Below are 22,483 nucleotides of genomic sequence, written 5' to 3' on the forward strand. Positions count from 1 at the left end.
TATGTCGAGAAGGCGGCGGTGTCTAGGAGGACGAGGCAGTGGAGGCAAATAGGAGGTGCAGGCGGCAGCGGCGTCTACGCGGCGGCTCCGGCGCCTAGAGTGAGCAGGGAGCGATGGATTCTTGTTTTTTCTTTTCCTATCGTTCTATGCTGAAATTGACTAATAATGGGCCGGATGAGCTGATTCTACATGGAACAATCTCAGCCGTGCGATTTTTCTCTACTTATCCTCTCACATGGCAGTAGAAGGTACCATAAAACAAGCCGAGAAGAAAGCGCGTACGGATGGAAGAAGCAAGAACCCAGTTCTAAATAAAAAAAGATAGTATAGAAGAGATGTGTTTAGAATACCACAGATATAGAGTATACATATGAAAAAACCAACAAAAAAAGGACAAAATCCAGCTGGCACAGCTAAACACCATCACCAAGAATTAAAACTTTCTGAACAGGAAAGTAAGTTCAAGCAATTGCGGGTGCATCAGAGTCATCCGTCCTGATGTCAATGCCGAGGTGTGTGAGCAACGCCCACAGAAGCGTGATCAGTTCACCGCCCCGGGCAATAGCCTTGGCGTGCCCATCCATGTTGCCCGACGGAGCAACGTATAGGATCATTTCCGACCAAAAGCTTGCGAGGGCCTTCCACACCATCTCCTCTGCTTTGAGCAGTTCCGTTTGCTCTACTTTGACCAAATCTGCCAATTGCTTTCCAAGCATCGCACCATTCCTGAGAACCCCGTGCTTGGATCTCGCCTCTGATCTTGCAACCAGCAGGTCGACCAGCTTGTCACATTTTTCTTCAGGTGTTGTGCCAGGAATACAGCCAGCGAGGCGCCCGGCATCCTTCTTTGTGGCCTTGTACAAGCTCTTGCACCACTCGTAGTCATCAGGAAGTAGCTCAGGGCGGTAGGTTACCAAGTATGCACAATAACATGAGAGGTGAATAGCAGTAACCTTATCGTTCGACGGAATCTGGCGTGACCGAGTCCTCTCTTCAAAAATGCTTGTCGCAATGTGACACACCAGCATGGTAGCGGCAATACCATCGGCCCTGTTGAATGTCCCAATAGGTTTGTCACCGACTTTCAGCTGAAGAATCCTTGGCAGATAAGTCACACCGTTGTTGCTTCGGCTGGTCTCGTGACTTCTTAGTGCTTTGACAATAGCTTTCTTAACCGCTGCTGGTATTTTCTTGTTTCGGTCGGGTAGATCCATGAGACGGCGGAGAAGAGGCACCGGACTTCTCTGCGTGCAGAGCACTAAGATTGAGCACTGGTTCATTTTATCCCCCCATTGCCTGAACAGCTTGCATCTACATTGCAACACATCGCCAACACATTTTTCTATGGTAGGAGATTGCTGCCAAGAAGCGTGCCTTACGCGGGAGCATATTAGGACAACTTTTGTCCAATTTGAGAAGATATAAGAAGCAATCTCGGTCACCTCCGTAAGCATAACCAGTGCAGACATTAAAAATACCGGCACGGCATCAAAGTATAAAGGGCGCCCAAGATATAGACTTCCAGGAAGGGTCTCATCTGCACTATTGCAGATGCATATACAAAATAACTGTTTTGTGCTCATATTTCTTTTTTGACCCGGTGTACTCATATTTCCATTAGGACGCACCAGGTAGCAGCATGTAATGATGGTATTAACGATGCTTATCAGTGAAATAAAGATACTAAAGATGGGCAGCAAACTCTTTGAATATGAGACTGGGAGTGATGAATAATAGTAGTCATGGAGAAAAGAAAGTTCACATTCAATCACCCCGAGCAGCCTCTCATCACTCTTGTCCACGAGCAATGTATGCCACAAGAAGTTGCGAGCCTTCTGAAAGCCATACTCAGCACCTGTGTATGTTGCAAATCGACACCTTAACAGCTTGAACAATGAGAATGCAAAGCATACATCTCTGAGGCTGTCATCATGCAACTCCCACACTCTGTCAAGAGTAACTAGGCCTTTGTTGGGCGTCCCTTGGAAGATGTAACCGCGAGTCTGCTGCTTCACCAGGACAGTATCCTCTCCCGCAACTACAAGTGAGGGAGGTATAGTCCCACTTGCAACCTCGCCATCTTGTAACTCTCGTTCCATGTACCCAACGATAAAACGAGGGCTGCGTCCAAGCATTAACGATTGTCCGGCCTTGTACCATGCATAATACTTCAAAATTAGTTTTGCAAAGACGAGGGTAAAGAGTGTAATAACCATCCATTGTCCTTTAAATATCGTGCTACCAAATGTATCCTCGTAGTTTGCATGGTGTCCTACCAGCTGATAGATCGCGAGATAGGATGTCCACATTGCTTGCACAAGCAGTACTACAGAAGGACCAACATTTCGACCTTCTCTAGCATCACTGGCAACTATTGCAGTGGTATTGATGCCAACAATCTGAACAAGACCAGTCCATAGTAAGAGAAGGGTGATGTGATCCCTTGGATCGCAGTCCGCTGCTATCGTTCCTTTGTACTCTCTCTTGGACTCTTTGATAATGGCGATAGTACTCTCACTATTAACAGCGGAGACTACATATGAGACGATGGGCAGGAACAAGGTGGTGGCGCCCAGGAAGATGAAGCGAGTCAGCCTATGCCGGCGATAGCGACGGCCATAGGCGGCTATGCTGACCATGACTCCCATCAAGATGGTGTTCACCGCCATGAGAACATTGACTCCCAATAACTTGCGTTTCACATTCTCAGAAATGAGTGGAAAAAAATAGTTGTCGCATGACCCGACCTGGCGATGGCAAACCTAAACATCAGTACAAGGAAAAGATAACACAAGCCATGATCTGCTCCTAACACTAGACCACGGTACAAGATAGGATGACAATACTTTTAATAATGAAATAAAGAACCGATATGCATCATTTTAATGCAGGCATGCCCCTCTTTTCAAATAAAAACTAAGAGTGTATTCGTAAATGCCTCGAAATCAGAATTATGAACTTAAAGGTGTTTTTCAAAGAACGACTCTAAATGGATGTTTTTTTTCGAAATGAGGAAATATCACCCCAGTTTCTGGATCCAAGGGATGCACACGGTTTTTTATTAGATTATTCACAACACCTTACAAGCGCAATACAAAAGATCAAACTCGAAGCCACCACGCTAAACCTACAGAGGATGAAGGGGGTGACAATTCACCAACTCACATCATCCAAAAAACCAAATGCCTTCCCAGGCCGCTCAATAGCAGATGAGAAGCATATCCAGTCAAGCAGACTCTCAGCATACGCCAACGCACACGCCATAGAAATTGCTACAGCCGTCTTCCTCGACTCCATCTTCAAGAGAGATCATCGCATTGACCATGTCAGGCCAGCCATCGATGCCACCACGGCGCCAGACGACACCAACATCCTGTGCGCGTCCATCACACTGCATCCGTCTTCGAGACACCACCACCATGCCGCGGAGACTCGACAACGCCGACACAACAAAAACACACCACTCCACCTCGGCACCACCACCATCTGTTGTCTGCTCCAAAACGATGCCCCCAACAGGTAGAATGGCGCTGCGCGCCGCCATCGCCCGATCCGGGAGACCCGGGTCTAGGGTTTCCCCTGGAGCAGCCTAGACGAAGAACGCAGACTGCAGAGACAATGCCTTTAACAAGGTAACGATGAACATGCGGCGCCATCATCCGCCATGACCGAAGTCAGGGCCGACTTTCACCGGCAGCTACGCCTCACCATCGGGAGCTAGACGACGGATCGCGAGATCCGCCAAAGCTAGCCACACAACTAGCCGATCTCCTCCGGTGAAACAGAAGACCACCACCGCCGTGCCACGGTCAGCAGCACCGGATGCCCGCCACCCGCCGCCAGGTCGACGCCGTCTCCGCCATCCAGGGCCGCCGCCCTTGCTACCGTGGTCCCAGACCTGGACGAGGAGCAGCACCCCGCAGCCACCCAAGTACCGGCGAGGCCGAGGCGAGGGGGGAGAGGAGGGCCGCGCCGCCAGATGTCGGGGCCATCCCCCCAGTGAGGAGGCCAGCCTCCATTCCGCTGCACCAGGGGTCCCGCGAGCAGATCCCCGCCGCCCCAATCACCGTTTGTGCCAGGCTTCGCCAGCGGCAGCCTCAGGGGACGGCAAGGAGAGGGGAGAGGGGTGGGGGAGGTGGCGGCAGGGGGTTAGGGTTTCCGCGCCCTGAGTCACCTAGAGGAGACGACCCGAGGGGGACCCGACCCGATGTGTCGCTCGAAAGGACCGACTCTAAATGGATGTACTAGCTGTTTTTCCAATATGCCTCAGAACCGTGTATAGCTTCGAAGAAGTTTTCCTAAAAGGCCTCAAAACTGATTAGCTTTGTTGGCGTTTTCGACAAATAACTTGGAGAGGCCGGGGTTTGCTCCCATTTCGAAAAAAACAAATAACTTGGAGATATGGAGGTGTTTATTTAAAATCGCCTAAAAGCTTATGAAGTTTCTCGCCTCTCTGCCTTGCCAGTTCGGGCACATCGTTTGGAAGACCTGGGCCCCCCCAAAGTGCCGCTTTTTCGCATGGCTCGCGGTCCAGAATCGCTTATGGACTGCTGACCGCTTGGCCAAACGTGGATGGCCACATCAACCTACTTGCCAGCTCTGCCGCTTCGCCCCTGAGACTGCTCGTCACATTCTCTTTGAGTGCCGCTTCTCCAGGCGCATTTGGACGGCCGCGGCTTCTTGGCTGTCTTGCCCAGACCTCATCAACAGCCTGGGAGAGGGAAGGCCTAAAGTCCTGGACTATTGGCTGGCCGTTTCGAAGAACACCACCTCCTCTCCTAAAGGCTTACGTTCAGCAATTACGCTTATCGCTTGGGAGATCTGGAAAGAGAGGAACGAGCGGGTGTTCAATAATAAATCCTCCTTGCCGTCGGTGGTCATGCATAGGATCAGGGAAGCGGGAAAGGACTGGATTCTCGCCGGAGCTACAAACTTGGCGGAACTTTTAGGCTGATCCTTTTGTCCTGGTCGGGGGTGTTTCTCGTCCCCGTCCTCCTTTTTTTTGTTTTTTCATGGCTCTTGCCATAACCCTGTTTGCTTCTCCTATATCAATATAAGGCAAAGGCTTTTTTGCCCGTTTCAAAAAAAAAAAAAAAAAAACAAGGCTGCCGGCAAGAAGCCAGCGTCTATGGGCGGATAGGGGAATAGCAACTTGTATTTCCATGGAACCAATGGCCATAATATATAGTACGTTTAAATATAGCTCTAACACACACGTGCCCCACCCACCCGATCCTATTAGAACATCACCACGGGCGCGCTCCACAGCGACCCCAATAGCGACTTAGCGGTCCGGCATGTTTTTTGGCCACACCGGTGCACTCCAAAAATAGCCGGCCAGTTTTGGAGCTTGATACAACTGATGGTAACTCTGTGCCAACCCCTTCGCGTGAGGTTCCGAACGGGCGCTCCGGCACTCCTGTCCACATAGGATTTCTCCCCACGGGACTCTCTTGGCAGCCAAACCCGCCCATTCTCCACCCGCTCCGTCCCCTCCCGATCCGCCTCCCACCCCTCTGAATCGTCATCGCCACCGCCGCCTCCTCCCTCGTGCATATTTGCTCGCCCACCCTGAAACCGCCGCCGTAGCCAACACCGGCACGTTCCACATCCCGCACTGTCGGGTTGCCGGATCTACCATCTCCCCCGGCGCCCACAGTCCACAAGTTGTTCGGCGGATTGCCGCGACGGACAACGACGGTGAGATGATGGCGCAACTGTTCATGGAGGAGGAAGCCAATGCCACCACCGAGCGGCAACAACAGCTGCTGATGTTGGCAAACCTTCTCCGCCTTCGCCAACACCTGCTTTCCATCAACGTGCCTCGACGTGGCGGTTCGAGGGTTCGGAAGGCGCCTAAACAGGGCTGGCATCGGCAAGCCGGTGCACTACTGCTTGACCCCGACTATTTTGCCGACAATACAACACATACGCCCAAAAAAATGGCGCCGATTTAGGATGGACAAGGATTTATTCATGAAGATTGTGCTTGCCGTCAGGGAGTATGACACATGTTTCATGTGCAAGAAGTACTGGACCAGCTTATGGGGGTTCTCATCAATTCAGAAGTGCACTGCTACTATGCCTATCTTGCATACGGAGCCCCCGCAGATGCAGCCGATGACTATCTGCGCATGACCGAGTCGACATGCTCAAGACAGTCGCTAGGTTTTGCAGAGTAGTGGTTCAAGTGTTCGGGCCAAACTATTTAAGGGCACCAAATGAAGAAGATACAACTCGGATCCTGACACAAAATGCAACAAGATATTTTCCTGGAATGCTAGGAAGTATCGGCTGCATGCATTAGGGTTGGAAGAATTGCGCCCATTTACTTGGCAAAGTTTGTACAAAGGGCGCACATGAGAATGCAGTGTCATACTTGAGGTTGTGGCTGATTATGACCTCTGTATTTGGTACGCTTTTTTGGAATGGCAGGAACTCATAATGATATCAACGTGCTATAGCGCTCTCCGATGTTTGCAAGGCAAGCAGAGGGAGATGCTCGCCGGTCAACTTTGAGATCAACGGCCACGCATACAACAAGGGGTGCTATTTAGCCAAAGGTATCTATCTAGAGTATGCTATATTTGTAAAAAAAATTAGATCCTACTACGGAGAAGGAGCTTATTTTGTAACATGCCAAGAAGCATGTCGCAAGGATGTCGAGAGGGCATTTGGCGTGCTCCAGAAGCGTTTTTCCATTGTTCGGTACCATGTTCTCACCTGATTGGAGTCACAGATGTGGAAGGTGATGAACACTTGTGTGATCATGCACAACATGATCATTTAGAGTGAGCGTGACGCAACTGCGGATGATGACCATCAATTTGATTTTCAGGTACCTCTTGCTCATGTTGACCTGGTACCGACCCAGTTTGCCGCTTTTCCTCCCGATGCACAAAAAAACCCGAGATGTAGTTGTTTATTCGCAACTACAAAATAATCTAATTGAGCATTTATGGGTGCAGAGAGGAAATACTCCATGATTCATGAATTTGTTGGACTGCAATTTATTTGATGCTTGTATGAATAATTTAATTTATATTTCTAAACTATGAGTGTGAAATAATTTATATGTTTAAACATTGTAAATTATTGTTTGAAGTGGTTGCAAAATGTTATAATTTGGTGAAAACGGAAAATCAATTTTTTGGGGGGCCAGCCGTATAGGACGTGCCGGTGTGGGATGGTCGTCCTAAACTAAGGAGTTCTTGCCGACATGCCGCATACAACTATGTTGGCGCACCCGTCGGCGCTCATTTGGGCTGCATCGGTGGAGATGCTCTTAGGAGAATAGCAACTTGTATTTCCATGGAACCAATGGACAAACACACACACCCCCCTCCCCCACCCCAAAAAAAACTCATGGTGGATGCACAACATTAAGTTGGGACCATGCTACGACTCTAGTCTATGTCTTCGTGAAGAAATTTGCCAACTGTAACTCGAAAGGCATATAGTGAAGAGGAACTAGCTGATATGCACACTACCGCGTATATCTCGCTGACAAGTGCGGCCCGCTACTGCCGAGCCATGCATTGTTTTTATATGGGTCTTTTGTGCATACGAGGCCCACATAGCTGGCCGCACTTGTTTTGGCATAAACAAAGTCTAACCCAAATTTCCCTTTCTCGTTTGCTATATAATATAGGGAACGTTTAGCTCTCACTTCCCACTCTCCACTCCCCTCTCTGTACGCCGCCGCTTTCACAGTTAGACTCCCAAGAATCCTAGATCCACTCGGAAAATTAGGGTCTGTTCGGTTTCAGAACCGGATGGAACGGAATGGAATCAAGTCGTTCCTCAGAGCGATTCCTGCGTTCGGTTCTGGGATGGAACGGAACCAACGCGTTCCTCAAAAGCGAATATTCCCTGTAGATCCGGAACGAGCCCGTCCGGCCGATTCGGTCGAACGAAGTGGAACGGGCTCTGTTATCTTGCAAATCCCTTCTTCCCCGGGACCTCCTCTCTCTCCCCTCTCTCGAGCTCATGCGCGCTGGCGGGCCGCCCCTCCCTCGAGCTCATGCGCGCCGGCGGGCCGCCCCTCCCTCAGCCCCCTTGAGGTCGCCCCGCCACCATCCTCTGAAGTCGCCTCTGCTCCGACGGTCGCTGACGTGGGCGGGGGCGCGGAGGTCGCCGGGCGCACCGCGGAGGTCGCCGGCCGCGGACGCGAAGGTCGCCGGGCGCGGAGGTCACCGGGGCGCGGCGCTGAGGTCGCCGGGGAGCGGAGGTCACCAAGCGCGGGCGGGCTCCTCTCCCGTGGTTTGGGGAATAATTAGGTTAATTAAATATTTAAATTAAATTAAGGTCTAATTAATTGGGTATTTAGACTAATTAGATTCCGTTCCATTCCACAGCTTCTGAAATCAACCGAACACACCCAGATGAAATGGAATGGAATGGGATGGAACGGAACCATTCCATTCCATTCCACCACATCCCCAAACCGAACACACCCTTAGATCTCGCGAACTCATCAAACCCCATCTCTATTACTAAACGTGCCTCCTCACTATCAATAAACAAGATGAAGCCCATGTTGGAGAGCTGAAGGTATGTCAGGTTCTATGTCCAATTCTAGGGCAACCTCCGCGTCACAGCCTTCCACCTCCGTTCCCGGTTCTAAAATATGGTTTTCATCTCTTGTACTCCCTACATTTCATTAAACTTGTATGAGATTTGCCCAAAAATTAGATGTATCTATATGCTACAATCAAATTTCAACAAATCTCAAACAACTTTCATGGTGGGAGGGAGGGAGTATAAGAGCATCTCCGCTCGTCCTCCCCAAATGCTACAAAAGCCGAAATAGGGGACGCCGATGACAAAAAAGGCGACAGTCGGTCCCCTATAGCCTCCCCAAATAACAAACTTTAGCCGGCGGTCCCAATCAAAACCCAGCCCATAGGGAGGCTGTTGGGGGCGCCGGCGTGCATGCAAATTATATTTTATTCTCTCTCCCACATGGCTGGCATTAACTTTTACTCTCTGAAAGATTAAATAGCCCCCAAAGATCATAGCCAGACGTAAAAAGTGGGAATGGAGTGAAGATGCTCTAAGAGCATCTCCATACGGCGTCTGGCGCAGCCCTTATAGGAACCGTATGAGGACCGCCCGCGCAAAATTAGAAATGGAGGCATGCCGGCGCCCAGCAGTGCACCCCAAACGATGCCCCCAATACAGTTTCATATATATATTAAATTTAAACATCAAATAAACGACGCTCCCAATTCACCAGTCTCGGTGAGTAAGGATTGATCAGCCATCTGTATTACCCCCAACTATCATATTGGACATGAGGAGGCATCCACTTGTACAGTATATCATGCATGACAACAGTTTCACAAATAATTTATTATAACTTAAATAAATGTTGGCCATAATTCAACAAGTTTAACATAGCACACAAATAATTAAGGTTTATCAAACCACACAAATTTAAAGTTTAAATCACAATGACAAACACATAAACAAACTAGTCATCGCCTTTGAGAGTCCACAAATGCTCCACCAGATCATCTTTTAGTTCGTGGTGAGTGTTGGAGTTTCGGACTTCTTGACGCCTGGCGAGAAAAGCAGCAAATGCGGGAGGCACATTGAGATCAACATCTGCAAGAGGACCCATCCGTTCATATGGTTCAGTGTCAAACACTAAAAATTCCCTCTCGCTCTCGATAATCATGTTGTGCAGTATGACACAACATGTCATGATCTCCCACATCTGCTCCTTGGACCATTCAAGAGCGGGGTGTCGGACAATGGCAAAGCAAGCTTGCAGCACACCAAATGCTCTCTCCACATCCTTTCTAGCAGCCTCCTGCATTTGAGCAAAGCAAGCTTTCTTCCCTACAGGTACAGGGTTCGAGATTGTCTTCACAAATATTGACCATCTTGGATAGATGCCATCTGCAAGATAGTAGCCCTTGTCATACTGGTGGCCATTGATCTCAAACTTCACCGGAGGGGCATTTCCTTCGACAAGCTTCTGGAACACATCGGAGCACTGCAGCACATTGATATCTTTGTGTGATCCTGACATGCCGAAGAACGCATGTCAAATCCATAGGTCCTGGTCAGACACTGCCTCAAGCACCACACTGCATGCACCCTTGTGTCCCTTATACACGCCCTGGTGTGCAAATGGACAGTTCTTCATGCCCAGTGCATACAGTCGATGCTACCAAGCATCCCAGTAAAACCTCTCTCTGCATTTTGTGCCAATATTCGATTTGCGTCTGCCGCATCGGGTCTGCACAGATAGGTCTCTCCAAACACCGCCACAATTGCCCTGCAGAATCTGTACATGCAATCAATGGATGCGGACTCTGCCATGCGCAGATAGTCATCTTGTGTATCACATGCAATTTCATAGGCAAGCATCCGAAGAGCCACTGTGCATTTCTGAATTGTCGAGCTTCAACTTGAAGTAGTCGATCTCCCTGAAATTCTCGACTATCTTCAAAAAGAGTTTCCTACTCATCCGGAAACGACAGCGGAATATGTTGTCACCCTGAAATTCTCGACCATACATTGTCTCTCAAAACAACGTATCTATAATTTTTGATGCTTCATGCTTGTTTTACACCAATTCATATATGTTTTGCTTACACTTCGTTGCACTTTTACATGATTTCCGGAACTAACCTATTAACAAGATGCCACAGTGTCAGTTCCCTATTTTCTGCTGTTTTTTGTATTTCAGAAAAAATATACAGGAAATATTCTCGGAATTGGACGAAACAAAAGCCGAAGTCAATATTTTACCGAAACGAAGACGAAGTCCAGAGGGGGGTCGAATAGGCGCCATAGGGCGGCCAGACCACCCCATGGCGCGACCTGGGTGTGGCCCACGCCTAGGGGTGGTGTGGGCCCCCAGGCACCCCACCGACCTAAATCCTCCACCTATTTATACATCTTCTTGGGAAAACCCTGGATACCCGAGCCTCCATCCACGAAAAGTTTCATCGCGGCCGCCATCGCAGAACCCATCTCGAGGGGTTCTGAAGCTCTTCCCGGCACCCTGCCGGAGGGGGGAAATCATCGCAGGAGGCATCTACATCGACATGCCCGCCTCCGAAGTGATGCGTGAGTAGTTCATTCCTAGACTATGGATCCATAGAAGTAGCTAGATGGTTGTATTCTCCAATTTGTGCTTCATGTATAGATCTTGTGAGATGTCCTACATGATCAAGATCATCCTTATGTAATCCTACATGTTGTGTTTGCTGGGATCCGATGAATATTGTATACTCTGTTGAGGTCTATTATATATTCATGTCATATGTTATTTGTGATCTTGCATGCTCTCTGTTGCTAGTGGATACTCTGGCCAAGTAGATGTTTGTGACTCCAAGATGGGGTATTTATGCTCGATAGTAGGTTTATGCCTCTAGTTTTCTGGTAGAGTGACAACAACTTCTAAGATTGTAGATGTGATGTTGCTACTAGGGAGAAAACAACAATGTTTTATCCAAGGGTAATTCTATTGTTTACTTTACACACATTGCTAAATGCGATAATCTGTTGCTTGCAACTTAATACTGAAAGGGGTTCTGACGATAACCGGAAGGTGGATTATTAGTCATAGACGCAGTTGTATTACGGTCTATGTATTATGTTGTAATGTCCAATCAAATCTCATAGTAATCATCTTGTCATGTATGGTCGATATTCTATCAATTGCCTAGCTGTAATTTGTTCACCCAACATGCTATTTACCTTTATGGAGAGACACCTCTAATGAACTGTGGACCCCGGTCCGTTTCCTTTACACTGATAAATTCATCTACCACAATCCTGTTCTGTTTACTTTCTAAAAATTTCTTTTTCCATTCGATACGTTTAATTCTTTGTGTTCAGCAAACCGGTGAGATTGACAACCTCACTGCAAGTTGGGGCAAAGTACTTTGGTTGTGTTGTGTGCAGGTTCCACGTTGTTGCTGACGCCGGTAGTGCGCCCTGCCACTAGTCAGCTAGCAACACCTTCAGAAGTCACGCATTTCTCCTACTGGTCGATTAAACCTTGGTTTCGTACTGAGGGAAAACTTGCTGCTGTGCTCATGACACCTTCTTCTTGGGGTTTCCAAACCGCATCCACAACAACTGCCAACAAGATTGTCTGGCGCCATCACCAGAGCACCATCAAGCGGCCCGGCGCGGAGCTACCAATGACCGGCTTCTCCTCCTCGGCGATCATGGCCAAGAGGGAGACGAGGATCGCCAGATGCTCATCATCTCCAGCAGCATCCCTGGTCGCAGCCGCGACAGCGAGCTCCTCGTCCATGAGCGCGGCCATGATGTCCTCGTCGTCCGAGTCCATCGCCTTGGCAAATGGCCGAACACCTCGCGTGCAGGGTGGGAGCGTGGTGGAGAAGAAGGTAGCAGCGGTGGCAGGAGCTGGTGAACGGCGACGGTGGGAAGGGCTGACGAGGTGGCGGTGGTTTGCGGCGGAGTGTACGCGGCGGCGGAGTGGGTACTACCGACGGCAATGGTCCTTCGCGGCGAGGGGTGTTTGTGGCGGCGACAGTGGTCGCGGGGCGAGAAGGAGGAAAATATTTGGGTGCTTTTGGCTTTGGTCGCCGACAGAGCTAGCCCGCGTTTTTTTCTTGCCCCGCCGGCGCCCTCGCTAGCCCCCTGTAGATTGGGTTCGGCCTAGGGGCCCCGGGTGAAGAGTTGGGCCGCGCTGGAGGAAAAACAAATTTGGGGGACGCGGCTGGGTGCCTGTTTCCGCGCCGGCGCCCCCAAATCGGCTATTGGGGACCTTTGGGAAGGCGAGTGGAGATGCTCTAAGGATAAAATACTTCGCTTCAACCGGAGGATCCCACGCGAATCATCCTCCGCCTCCAACGTCTGACACGCGTCCACCCGCAGCGTTCGGCGAGGAGCCCGGCGCCTCCTCTCCACTCATTTCTCTCTCTCCCACCTTCCGTCTCTCTCCCAAGAACTATGCGGGTGTCAGCCAAGTTGGACTTTGATGAGAAATGGATTGCTCTGATTATGAAATGCTGCAATTCAGTCAAGTACCGGTTTAAGATCAATGGTTCGCTAACGGATGAGGTGGTTCCTTGTCGTGGCCTTCGACAAGAAGATCCTATTTCTCCATACTTGTTCTTAATTTGCAGTGAAGCTTTCTCTTGTCTCCTCAATTTTGCAGAGGAGGATGGACGTCTTGAAGGGGTGTGTGTTGCTCCTAATGCTCCAAGTTTTAAGCATCTGCTATTCGCAGATGACTCATTGATACTAATGACAGTTACGAAGGGAAGTGCTAACCAGCTGCAACATATCCTTTCTCTCTATGAAGAATGCTCAGGACATACTATCAATATTGATAAGAGCGCTACTGTGTTCAGCAAAAACATGAAAGAGCGGGATAAGAGGAAGATCATGGACATGTTGGGTATTAGAGGAGAATCAGAGAATGAAAAATACCTTGGGCTGCCGGTATATGTGGATAGATCAAAAAACAAAAAATTTGGTTATCTGAAAGATAGAATGTGGAGTAAGATCACGGGATGGATGGAAAAATGGCTCTCAAAAATGGGGAAGGAGGTGCTGATTAAGGCCTGCGCTCAAGCTATTCCCGTCTTTGCAATGTCATGTTTTGACATCACAAAAGAGCTATGTGACCAAATGAGTGCGATGATGTGACGGTTCTAGTGGGCCCAACAAGACAGCGAAAATAAGATCCATTGGATGAGTTGGGACAAACTCTCTTTGCCAAAAAATGGGGTGGCCTGGGGTATAAGGATCTGCATTCCTTCAACTTGGTGATGCTTGCGAAGCAAGCTTGGAGGCTTCTTTCGGACCCATCTTCATTATGTGCAAGAGTTCTAAAGGCCAAGTATTTCCCGCATACTAAAGTTCTGCAAGCAGAACCAATAGAGGGGATGCCGTACACTTGGAGAAGCATCCTCAAAGGAGTCCAGCTTCTCAAGGAAGGGGTGATCAAACGGGTGGGAGACGGATCTTCGATCAATGTCTGGCATTATGTGGATAGATCAAAAAACAAAAAATTTGGTTATCTGAAAGATAGAATGTGAAGTAAGATCACGGGATGGATGGAAAAATGGCCTTTCTTGATCACTCGAAGAGGAAACACTATGATTGATCGAGTAAGTGAGTTCCTGGATCCAGTTTCTAGATCATGGAATTATGATCTTGTGGACAATTGTCTTTGGCCTGCTGACGCTATCCGTGTGAAAATAATTCCAGTTTGTATGGAGATGGAGGATTCCTGGGCTTGGCGTCTTAACCCAAAGGGGAACTTCAGTGTTAAATCAGCCTATAAACTGCATAGAACCCTGGCAGAGCCTGGAGTTAGCGCTTCAGGCCTTCCCTCTAATGCAAATGAAAAGCAATTTTCCTGCAATATAATTTGGTCCTGCCCTTGTTCGCCAAACGTGAAGCAGTTCCCGTGGCGCCTGGCACATGATAGCCTCCCACATAGATGTAATATTGAGAGAAGAGGCATTGAGATCGATACTCTCTGCCGTGTGTGCAACAGGTTGAACGAGGATGGAGCACATGTCTTTCTTCACTACAAAGGTGTCAGGCAAGTCTGGGCTAGGATGAACCTAGAAGAGGTGAGAAATGAGCTCATGTTGTGTGTTGGCTCTGAAGAAATGTAGGAACTTGTTCATCTGCCGCAGAAGAAACTAATTAGGTGTGTTGCTTTGCTCTGGGCGTGGTGGAAGCATAGAAACAAAATTAATGCTAAAGAGGGGAAGCTAGACCCTGATGAAGTGACCATCTAGATGTGCTGCTGATTATGAACAATTTTGTACTCCTGCTCTTAAGCTGCAGGTGACTGCTACAACCTCTTGGCAAAAACCTGAAAACAGTTGTCTAAAAGTCAATATTGATGGGAGTTTCCTTTCTTCATATCAGACTGATCGCTAGGGATTTGTTGTAAGGGACTGTAGTGGGTGTACAGTGTACTCTCCTGCCGGCAGAGTGGATCATGCAAGCAACGCACTCCAGACTGAGGCCGTGGCATGTTTGATCTGCCCCAAGCCGTATGGTCGGGTGATGCTCCATGCTTCGTTCGTTCATTTGTAGATTGTAGCCAGCGATCTTTCGCTGCTATCTGGTTGAATGAAAGTGAGCTTCCGATAAAAAAAAAGAACTATGGGCGAGTCCTTTGACCACCACGTCGACATTGCTGCCGTTCATCTACCACTACGCATTGCCGCTGTTAGTCTCTGGGTCGACGGCGCCTCCAACGGACACCTCCCGGGTCGCTCCTCTGCGGGACAGCGTTATGGCAACAACCGCGCTAGAGGGGCACCGGTGCGAGTGTATCTTTAACGGGGCGATGTATTTCGGACGCTTAAATTGTTCATGTGCGTCTGTTTACGTCGTCTAGTGGAGGCGACGCGAAAATGACAGTTTTTATCTGTGCGTTCGTTTGCATCTGGGGTGGCTCCAGCGGGGTGACGTATTTTTTTTTCTACTTATTTTTTCTTCTTCTCCATTTGTAAACATAGTTCCAAACATTACACAAACTAATACATATTGAGAACATGGTTTTACACAAACTAAAACATAATTGAAAACATGGTTTACACAAACTAATACATAGTTTGAACCATGGTTGACACAAATTAGAACACTGCAAAATGAGGAAACCTAAATAGTGTTAGTTTTGTATGTTCGCTGCCAAGAAAAAACACTCTCGGGTACACTCAATCACCCGAACTGAAAAAACCAGCTGGTAATTATAGCCATGTTGGTCTTTTCGAGGAAGAACATCCAGAAACTGCCACGAGTGGCTTCAATTGGCTCGTGGCCATATTCGCTGCAAAGAAAGAACACTCTAACAGTTTTAACTACCGGTGTCCGAGCCGGACTCGTCGGTGTGGTAGTGCCTGCGGCAGGCTGTGTCGTCGAACACCTTGACGATCATCTCGTCGTCCTCCTCGTAGAGGAAGGTGAGCTGGCAGCCGGGCCCGAGCGCGAGGTCGCGGGCAAACTTGCCCCACCCTGTGTGCAGGTACATCTTCCCCTGTCCGTCGAACAAGACCTCGACAGGCCACGCCATCGACGAACTCGGCGAACTTGTCTAGGAGCCGCTTGATGCCGAGTGGGTCGTCGTTGATGTGGAGGAAGAAATCGAAGCAGCTCTCCTCTTGCGAAGACGAGGACGGCGCAGGCGACAACGACTGTGGGGCCGTAGCTACTCCACCTTGGTGGCCCCGGCTCCGGGGGCGCCTAGGCCCGCATCCTCGACCGCCTCACCGGCCACCAGAACCCGCCATGGACTTCCTCACGGGGCTGGCTCCATCGCAGGAAGAGCTAGGCGGCGCTACGTTGGAGCTTGTGGCGATTATGGTTTGTGTGGAGGAGTGGATGAGTAAGAAGAGCGTGCACCCTCTTTATATAGGCCGGAGGCAGCCGACGGCCGCGGGATGCGTGACATCATCATTACTGCGTTGGCGGAGGTGGGCGGCGGCCACTCAGCAGGCGAGGCATCGCCATTAACGTGACACAGACTATCGAAGCGACGCAGTGGCGCCAGTCGCTGGCGCGCCTGAAAAGACGCATGGAGCCAGGGTCGCTGGCAGACGGGCCTGATGAAACGTTCGTTAGACGCGAGCGGACACTTTGTGTGTCCGCGCAGCGTTCGTAGAGACGCATCCGAGGCGTATATTTAGGCCAGGTTTCCGTCGCCGCGGACGGCAAGGTCACTTTGCGTCGCCTCGCTGGAGCAGGAATCCGATGCATTTTGATCCCATGGACATGAACGGTCGCTCAGCGTCGCCCTGTTAGAGATGCCATGAGGACAGAGGGCGACTACCGCGGCGGATCAGAGGTTATTAGGTCCGATAACGTGAAGCTGCGGGGATAAGCGGCATTGCTGCCAACGGTTGCCAGCGTTGCTGCCAGGGCACGAGAGCGCTTCTACAAGCGCGCGATGCTACTGAGGGGCAGGAGGGCTGAAGGATCGGGCGCCGGCCCTGGGAGCATCTCTGCATCTAGCATCATCTATGAGGCGGATACAAACGATTCATATTTCTACAAAAACTTGGTTGGCTTGACATTCGGGTATTCTATGGTAGCCAATCACACAGCAAGATCCAGCGATCTACCAAGGAACGTGCACTCTGTGTACTGAAATATAGCTTTGTATGGTAGCAGATAAATCCATGTAAATGTAATGTCGATGAAGATGTAAAATGGCATTCTCTGGTCTAATTTTGTCCGGGCAAAGTGGTCTAGAATGATTAGAGTAACACTTTGTTTTATGCCTTGCAGGAAAGCAAATTTGAGATAACTATTGCTCCCTCTTATTTATTTTTCATGCTATATAGTACTCCATTTCGGAAAAAAATGCTTTATAATACGGGATTTACTATTTCTCAGCTAGATCATATACCGTTTGATTTATCATGATTTGTGCATATGAGTTGCAAGTTGAGTTGCAACTGAGTTTTTTTCAGTTGCGAGTGGAGTTTCAACTAGTGCTTTTTCAGTTGTAAGTGGGGAGGGAACTAAGAAAAAAAATCTGTAGACCGTTACATTTGCTTCGTGATTTGTACAGATCATCAGTTGCAACATGAGTTACAACTAAGATTTGATAACATCATTTGACTGAGAAGAAGTTAGTTCTGAGTCGACTGAGAAATAGTCACACCTTATAATACGTTTCATCTAAACAGATATTTGCTTCTTTCTTATCTTGATGTTTTTGGTAACATAGGATACCTGATGGGTGATGACCCTTTTTCTTAATGTCCAATGATGAATTGATACATACCAATTCAGTCATCAAGACTCTATGTTTTCTTAAACTATAATCATTATTATATTGTAAAAATAGACGGTTTTTGCAACGATAGCCATCATGAGCTAGTGTGGTATTCTCAGTTCAGGATATTAGCACCAAAGTAAGGACCTACGGATTTAGCAGGCAGTTGTTGAAAGAAACGCACAAGAAAAGGAGCAAGCAGAGGAAACAGTAACAGCTGGAGGATATACACATGGCACAAAAGAAACAACCAGGCTAGACACTAACAAAAACAACATTATGAAGTTAAGTTTACCATGGCGCGTTCTCTGTTCTGGAAGCGCCCCCAGCTGCGGATGGTTGTGCGATCCTTCCTTCCGCTCAGCCTCGGATGGTTGTGTGGCTGCGGAAATGAACTGGCGATGAGTTTTTAAAGGAATGCGATGCATTGACCTGGACGGTACTGTACATCCCGGTATTCTATTACGACCTGTCGTGCAAGCTAGGAAACACCATCAACCTCAGTCTCCACACATAATTTCGGATGACGACCAGTTCAAAAATCATTATGTCTAATGATGACGAGGTGTGTCCTTTTTTTTTGAACAAGATAGGGGTCTGGAAGACCCTAGAGAGCATTCATTGCATACGTGGCGGGTACAGTTTACATCTAGGTCCTTTTACATCACTCGCACGGAGAAACCTAGAATTTGAAGAAAGGACCTCGAACATTACAAGAAACACCCTGGAGCAAAAATTGAAAAAGCAATCAGGCCCTTGGATGTCTCCACCACCAATCGCCGGTGATCTCCAGACGTCACCGTCGAGATACGGCGCCGAGATGCTCATCAGCACGCTTCCGGCGAAGCTTAGCATCCGCCAGCCACCTCTTCTCCTTCGGGGACGAACCACTTGTTGGTGAAGAGGCGTTGAGCTCTGGTGAACAAAGCAAAGGAAGGCCTCCGACTTGGAGGTTGCAGATGGGCCGCCATACCGGCCAAAGATCACGCCGCCGACGAGGAGCAGCGTGTGTTCCGTTCGAAGGAGCTCCGACGAAGAAGCTCCATAGCACCCTGTAGGCATGCACCGAGAAGCACGAATCCAGTCCATCCTTCCGCCGCTTCTCCTCTCGCCACCACGGCAAGGCAGGGAAGAAAGCAGAGGAGATGAGCCGGAGCCGCAGCTACAACGGCAGAGATAGCAGGATCTCTCCCCACAACACAAAAATGGCGAGCCTCTCTTCACCTCCTCCTCGCCACCATGGCCGGCCAGGAGAGAAGCAAAGGCGAGCCAATCCGCAGCAGAACCGCACTCCCCCACGCCACCACGGCCGGCCAGGAGGGCTTCACCTCTGCTGAGATCCAGGTGAAAGAGGGGCCTGCAACCACCAGATTATTGGAGAAGACGATGCTGCTTCCAGCTTCTCCTCCCTCCAGTCATCGAAGCAGAGGAAGAAGCAGCAGCAACCCTAGGTTGGCCCGGATCTGGCGGTGGAGATCCCAGCCATCGCCTCCACTAAAGGGCAGATGCCCAGACGGTGGCATACGCCACAAAACCAACAACAACCCTAAGATCTACCCCTAAATCTACCCCGACACCTACCTAGACCGACTCCAGCTAGCTATTTCGGCGGAGTGGCCGTCGGCGGCCCTGCCAAGGAGGAAGAAGAAGCAAGCTACTGTTGAGGCTTGAGAGGAGAGGAGGGGCGAAATGAGCTAACTTCCCCAAACCAGATCTCACGACGCGGTGTGTTCGGTTGTATGCTCAAAGAAACTGAATGTACTGTTTTGTGTCGTGGTGTAACTGTGCAAATCATGGTCTAGAGTGGCTCTAGGTGCGCGGAAGATAAACATGCACGTAAGGTTAATCCCGGAAAGAAAATGAGCCGAAACATGATTTACCCTTGATTTACCCAAAAGGCACACATAAAGAGTAGACAATAACACAGATATAATTTTCTTATCTACATTATCATCATTTAATTACAAATATTTTCATTTAGCCCATGTTAATGCACGGATCGCTGAGTACTCGCTCTTAATTTTGCCATGTCTCGTTAGAAGGAAGCTTCGGTCCAGCTCAGACTTTTAAGGATGAGAGTAATCTTTCTCCCGTGGCACTCGCTTATGAATAGCCGGCAACTAAATGGTTATGCATTGCGATCGTGTATTGAATGAGACGACCTGTACAAGGAGACTCCATGCCAACTCATTAATTCATGTATACTTCTACGGTTCACGAATAAGTTTTTTTTGAAATGGGGAATGAAACATCGGCTTCTGCATCATGATGATGCACATGACCTTTTATTAAAACCTTTTACGAATACAAAGTTTATAACATCTCAGGCATCGCCCAGAGTTGATACAAGAATCAATCGACGAAAGAAAAAAAAGTGAAACTAGACTACACATCATTGTAGCCATCTATTGTGCCGCCAGTCAGCCTAGCACAAGATATCCCGAGCGACCATCTTGAGCGTTGTGCATCCAGTAGCCATAGCATCTCGATGTTCCTCCGGTGACAGAAGAGCCCACAGCTGAACCCAATGTGACACCATATGGATAACCTGCAAAAAGTGAAAAGAAAGTTTTTTGTTAAAAATAATATCATTCCTCGCCCTCCATATAGACCAACATAAGGCAAAAACCCCAATACGGATAAAAGCCTTAGAATATCTATCAACTCCATTTAATCAATTACCAAACATATTCGTAATATTGGTTGGAGGTGGAAGATCAAAAGTAAAATTAACCGTGCGCCAAAGTATTTTAGCTAAAGAACAAGTGATAAACAAGTGTTCAACAGTCTCCTGCTCTCCGAAAAAACACATTTTGTACACACATTTCATCGTCTTTTAGCTAAATTATCTTTAGTAAGCAGCACCTTATTACTCAAGAACCGCATAAATATTTTTATCTTAAGGGGGACTTTAACTTTCCATAGGTATTTTCGCAAAAAAGGTGTATGGTCATTCATAAGATCCCCATACATAGATTTCACTGTAAACAAACCATTTGTTGTCAAATTCCAAACAAATTGATCATTCTCATCAGATAAGTTAATCCTCATAAGCTTTTGGCATTACTGTAACCATAAAATCCATTTGTTTCCCACCAACAACCTTATTCTCTAACCTATTTTGAGTGAAATGTCACTAAATTTAACTGATTTTATAGAAATAGTAGCATATCAAAGATGAGATTTGGTGCACATGGACACCAGTGATCCCATTTTAAAAAACATATTTTTGAGGTCTAAACATTCTGAAAGAAAATCCGCATATAGGCAATGATGTATCCCACATATGTGTAAAATATCAATTTCAAATACTTTATATTTTAAGCTATACAAAAATAACAAAATGCATATCTAAGTAGTACATTTTAAAATCTCCAAAACATATCTGATTTTGTCATTTTTGTGTAGCACATGATTAAAAGAATTTTGGGTTAAGATTTTGCAAGATTGTGAGATGTATTAGTGACTATCTCTAGAATTATTTTCAATTTTTTGAAAACTTATAGGAATATCTTTTAACTTTTTAAAAATAATGCGAGCAGTGGAGCTCGGAAGCCAAAAGCACTTTTCTCATATCAAACTCGTATATATGTACGCAACTTAGAGTTTGCTAGGATTTAAGAGTTTTATTATATATCAAGTCATAACCTCCTTGGCCTCCAAGTCCAATCATTCATATATACCACATGAGGGTCATCACAACAACATAAATTTATGGGGATCAATATTTTCCACATGGTAGTAGAGAGGTTAGTCTCACGATGTTGATCCTAGTTTTCTCCACCACCTCCACATCACACTAGTACTGGAGATATTAATCTCCTCTCGATGTGACGCGGCACCTTCCCTTGATTAAAGATTGAATCGGTTCTTTAGATCCTAGATCCAATTTGGAATCCCCCAGTTTTAGTTTTAATAGCCAATTAGCCACAAATAAATTTCCAATATCTTCTCGACCCTCAAATTTTGGGAGAAGTATCTAGCGACAAGAGCTTGAAAGAGGGATGGTTGAGATGGCCAAGGAGGATGGAGATTTCGGACAGGGTGTCGCGTGGAAGCCAGGAAAGAAAGCGTGCATTCTATATTACTACATTCATCCCAAATCTTAAGGCTTATATTTTTTGAAAAGTCAAACCATGTCAAGTTTGACTAAATTTTTAGAAGAATATATCAATAAATTTAATATTTTGTAGATACCATGCGAAAATAAATTCCATTATCTATCTAATGATATTTATTTTGTATTTTGCATGTTAATGATTTTTGGTAAAAACTTAATTAAACTTGACATAGTTTCACTTTCATAAAATAATAAGCCATAAGCTTTGGAGCTTATGGCTTTCTTTTTTTTAAAGTCAAGCAAAGTAAATTTTGACCAAAATTTTAAAGAATCTATCAACAAATATGATATTTTGTAGACACTATATAAAAATATATTTTATTACCTATTTAATGATATTGAATGTTCACATGTTAATGATTTTTGGTAAAAACTTAGTTAAACTTGACATAGTTTGACTTTCTAAAAATAATAAAAGCATTAAACTTTGGAATAGAGGTAGTACTGGTGAAAGAATCGATGAAAAGTTCAATGCTATCACGCCATCCCAAGTAAAGTGTTTGTTTAGTCCCATCGAGGCAGACAAGGAAACAGTTCGATAATCCATTGATGGATTTGAAAATAATCATCTTTATCCGCGTTTAAATTGTACATTAAGTCAAGAAATTGATGAAATA

General features: G+C 47.2%; 1 protein-coding gene across 1 annotated transcript; it reads right to left on the minus strand.

Annotated features, from left to right (window-relative positions):
- Window positions 1-287: 287 nt before the first annotated feature.
- Window positions 288-18,108, minus strand: LOC124687909. The gene is made up of 2 exons (XM_047221668.1): window positions 18,042-18,108; window positions 288-2,747 (listed from the first exon to the last, which is right to left on the minus strand). Exons 1-2 carry the CDS (start codon window positions 18,042-18,044, stop codon window positions 462-464), a joined length of 2,289 nt encoding a protein of 762 aa, XP_047077624.1. The 5' UTR covers window positions 18,045-18,108; the 3' UTR covers window positions 288-461.
- Window positions 18,109-22,483: the final 4,375 nt, after the last annotated feature.

The sequence above is a fragment of the Lolium rigidum genome, chromosome 1 (assembly GCF_022539505.1).
Source record: "Lolium rigidum isolate FL_2022 chromosome 1, APGP_CSIRO_Lrig_0.1, whole genome shotgun sequence".
NCBI classification, from domain to species: Eukaryota; Viridiplantae; Streptophyta; class Magnoliopsida; order Poales; family Poaceae; genus Lolium; species Lolium rigidum.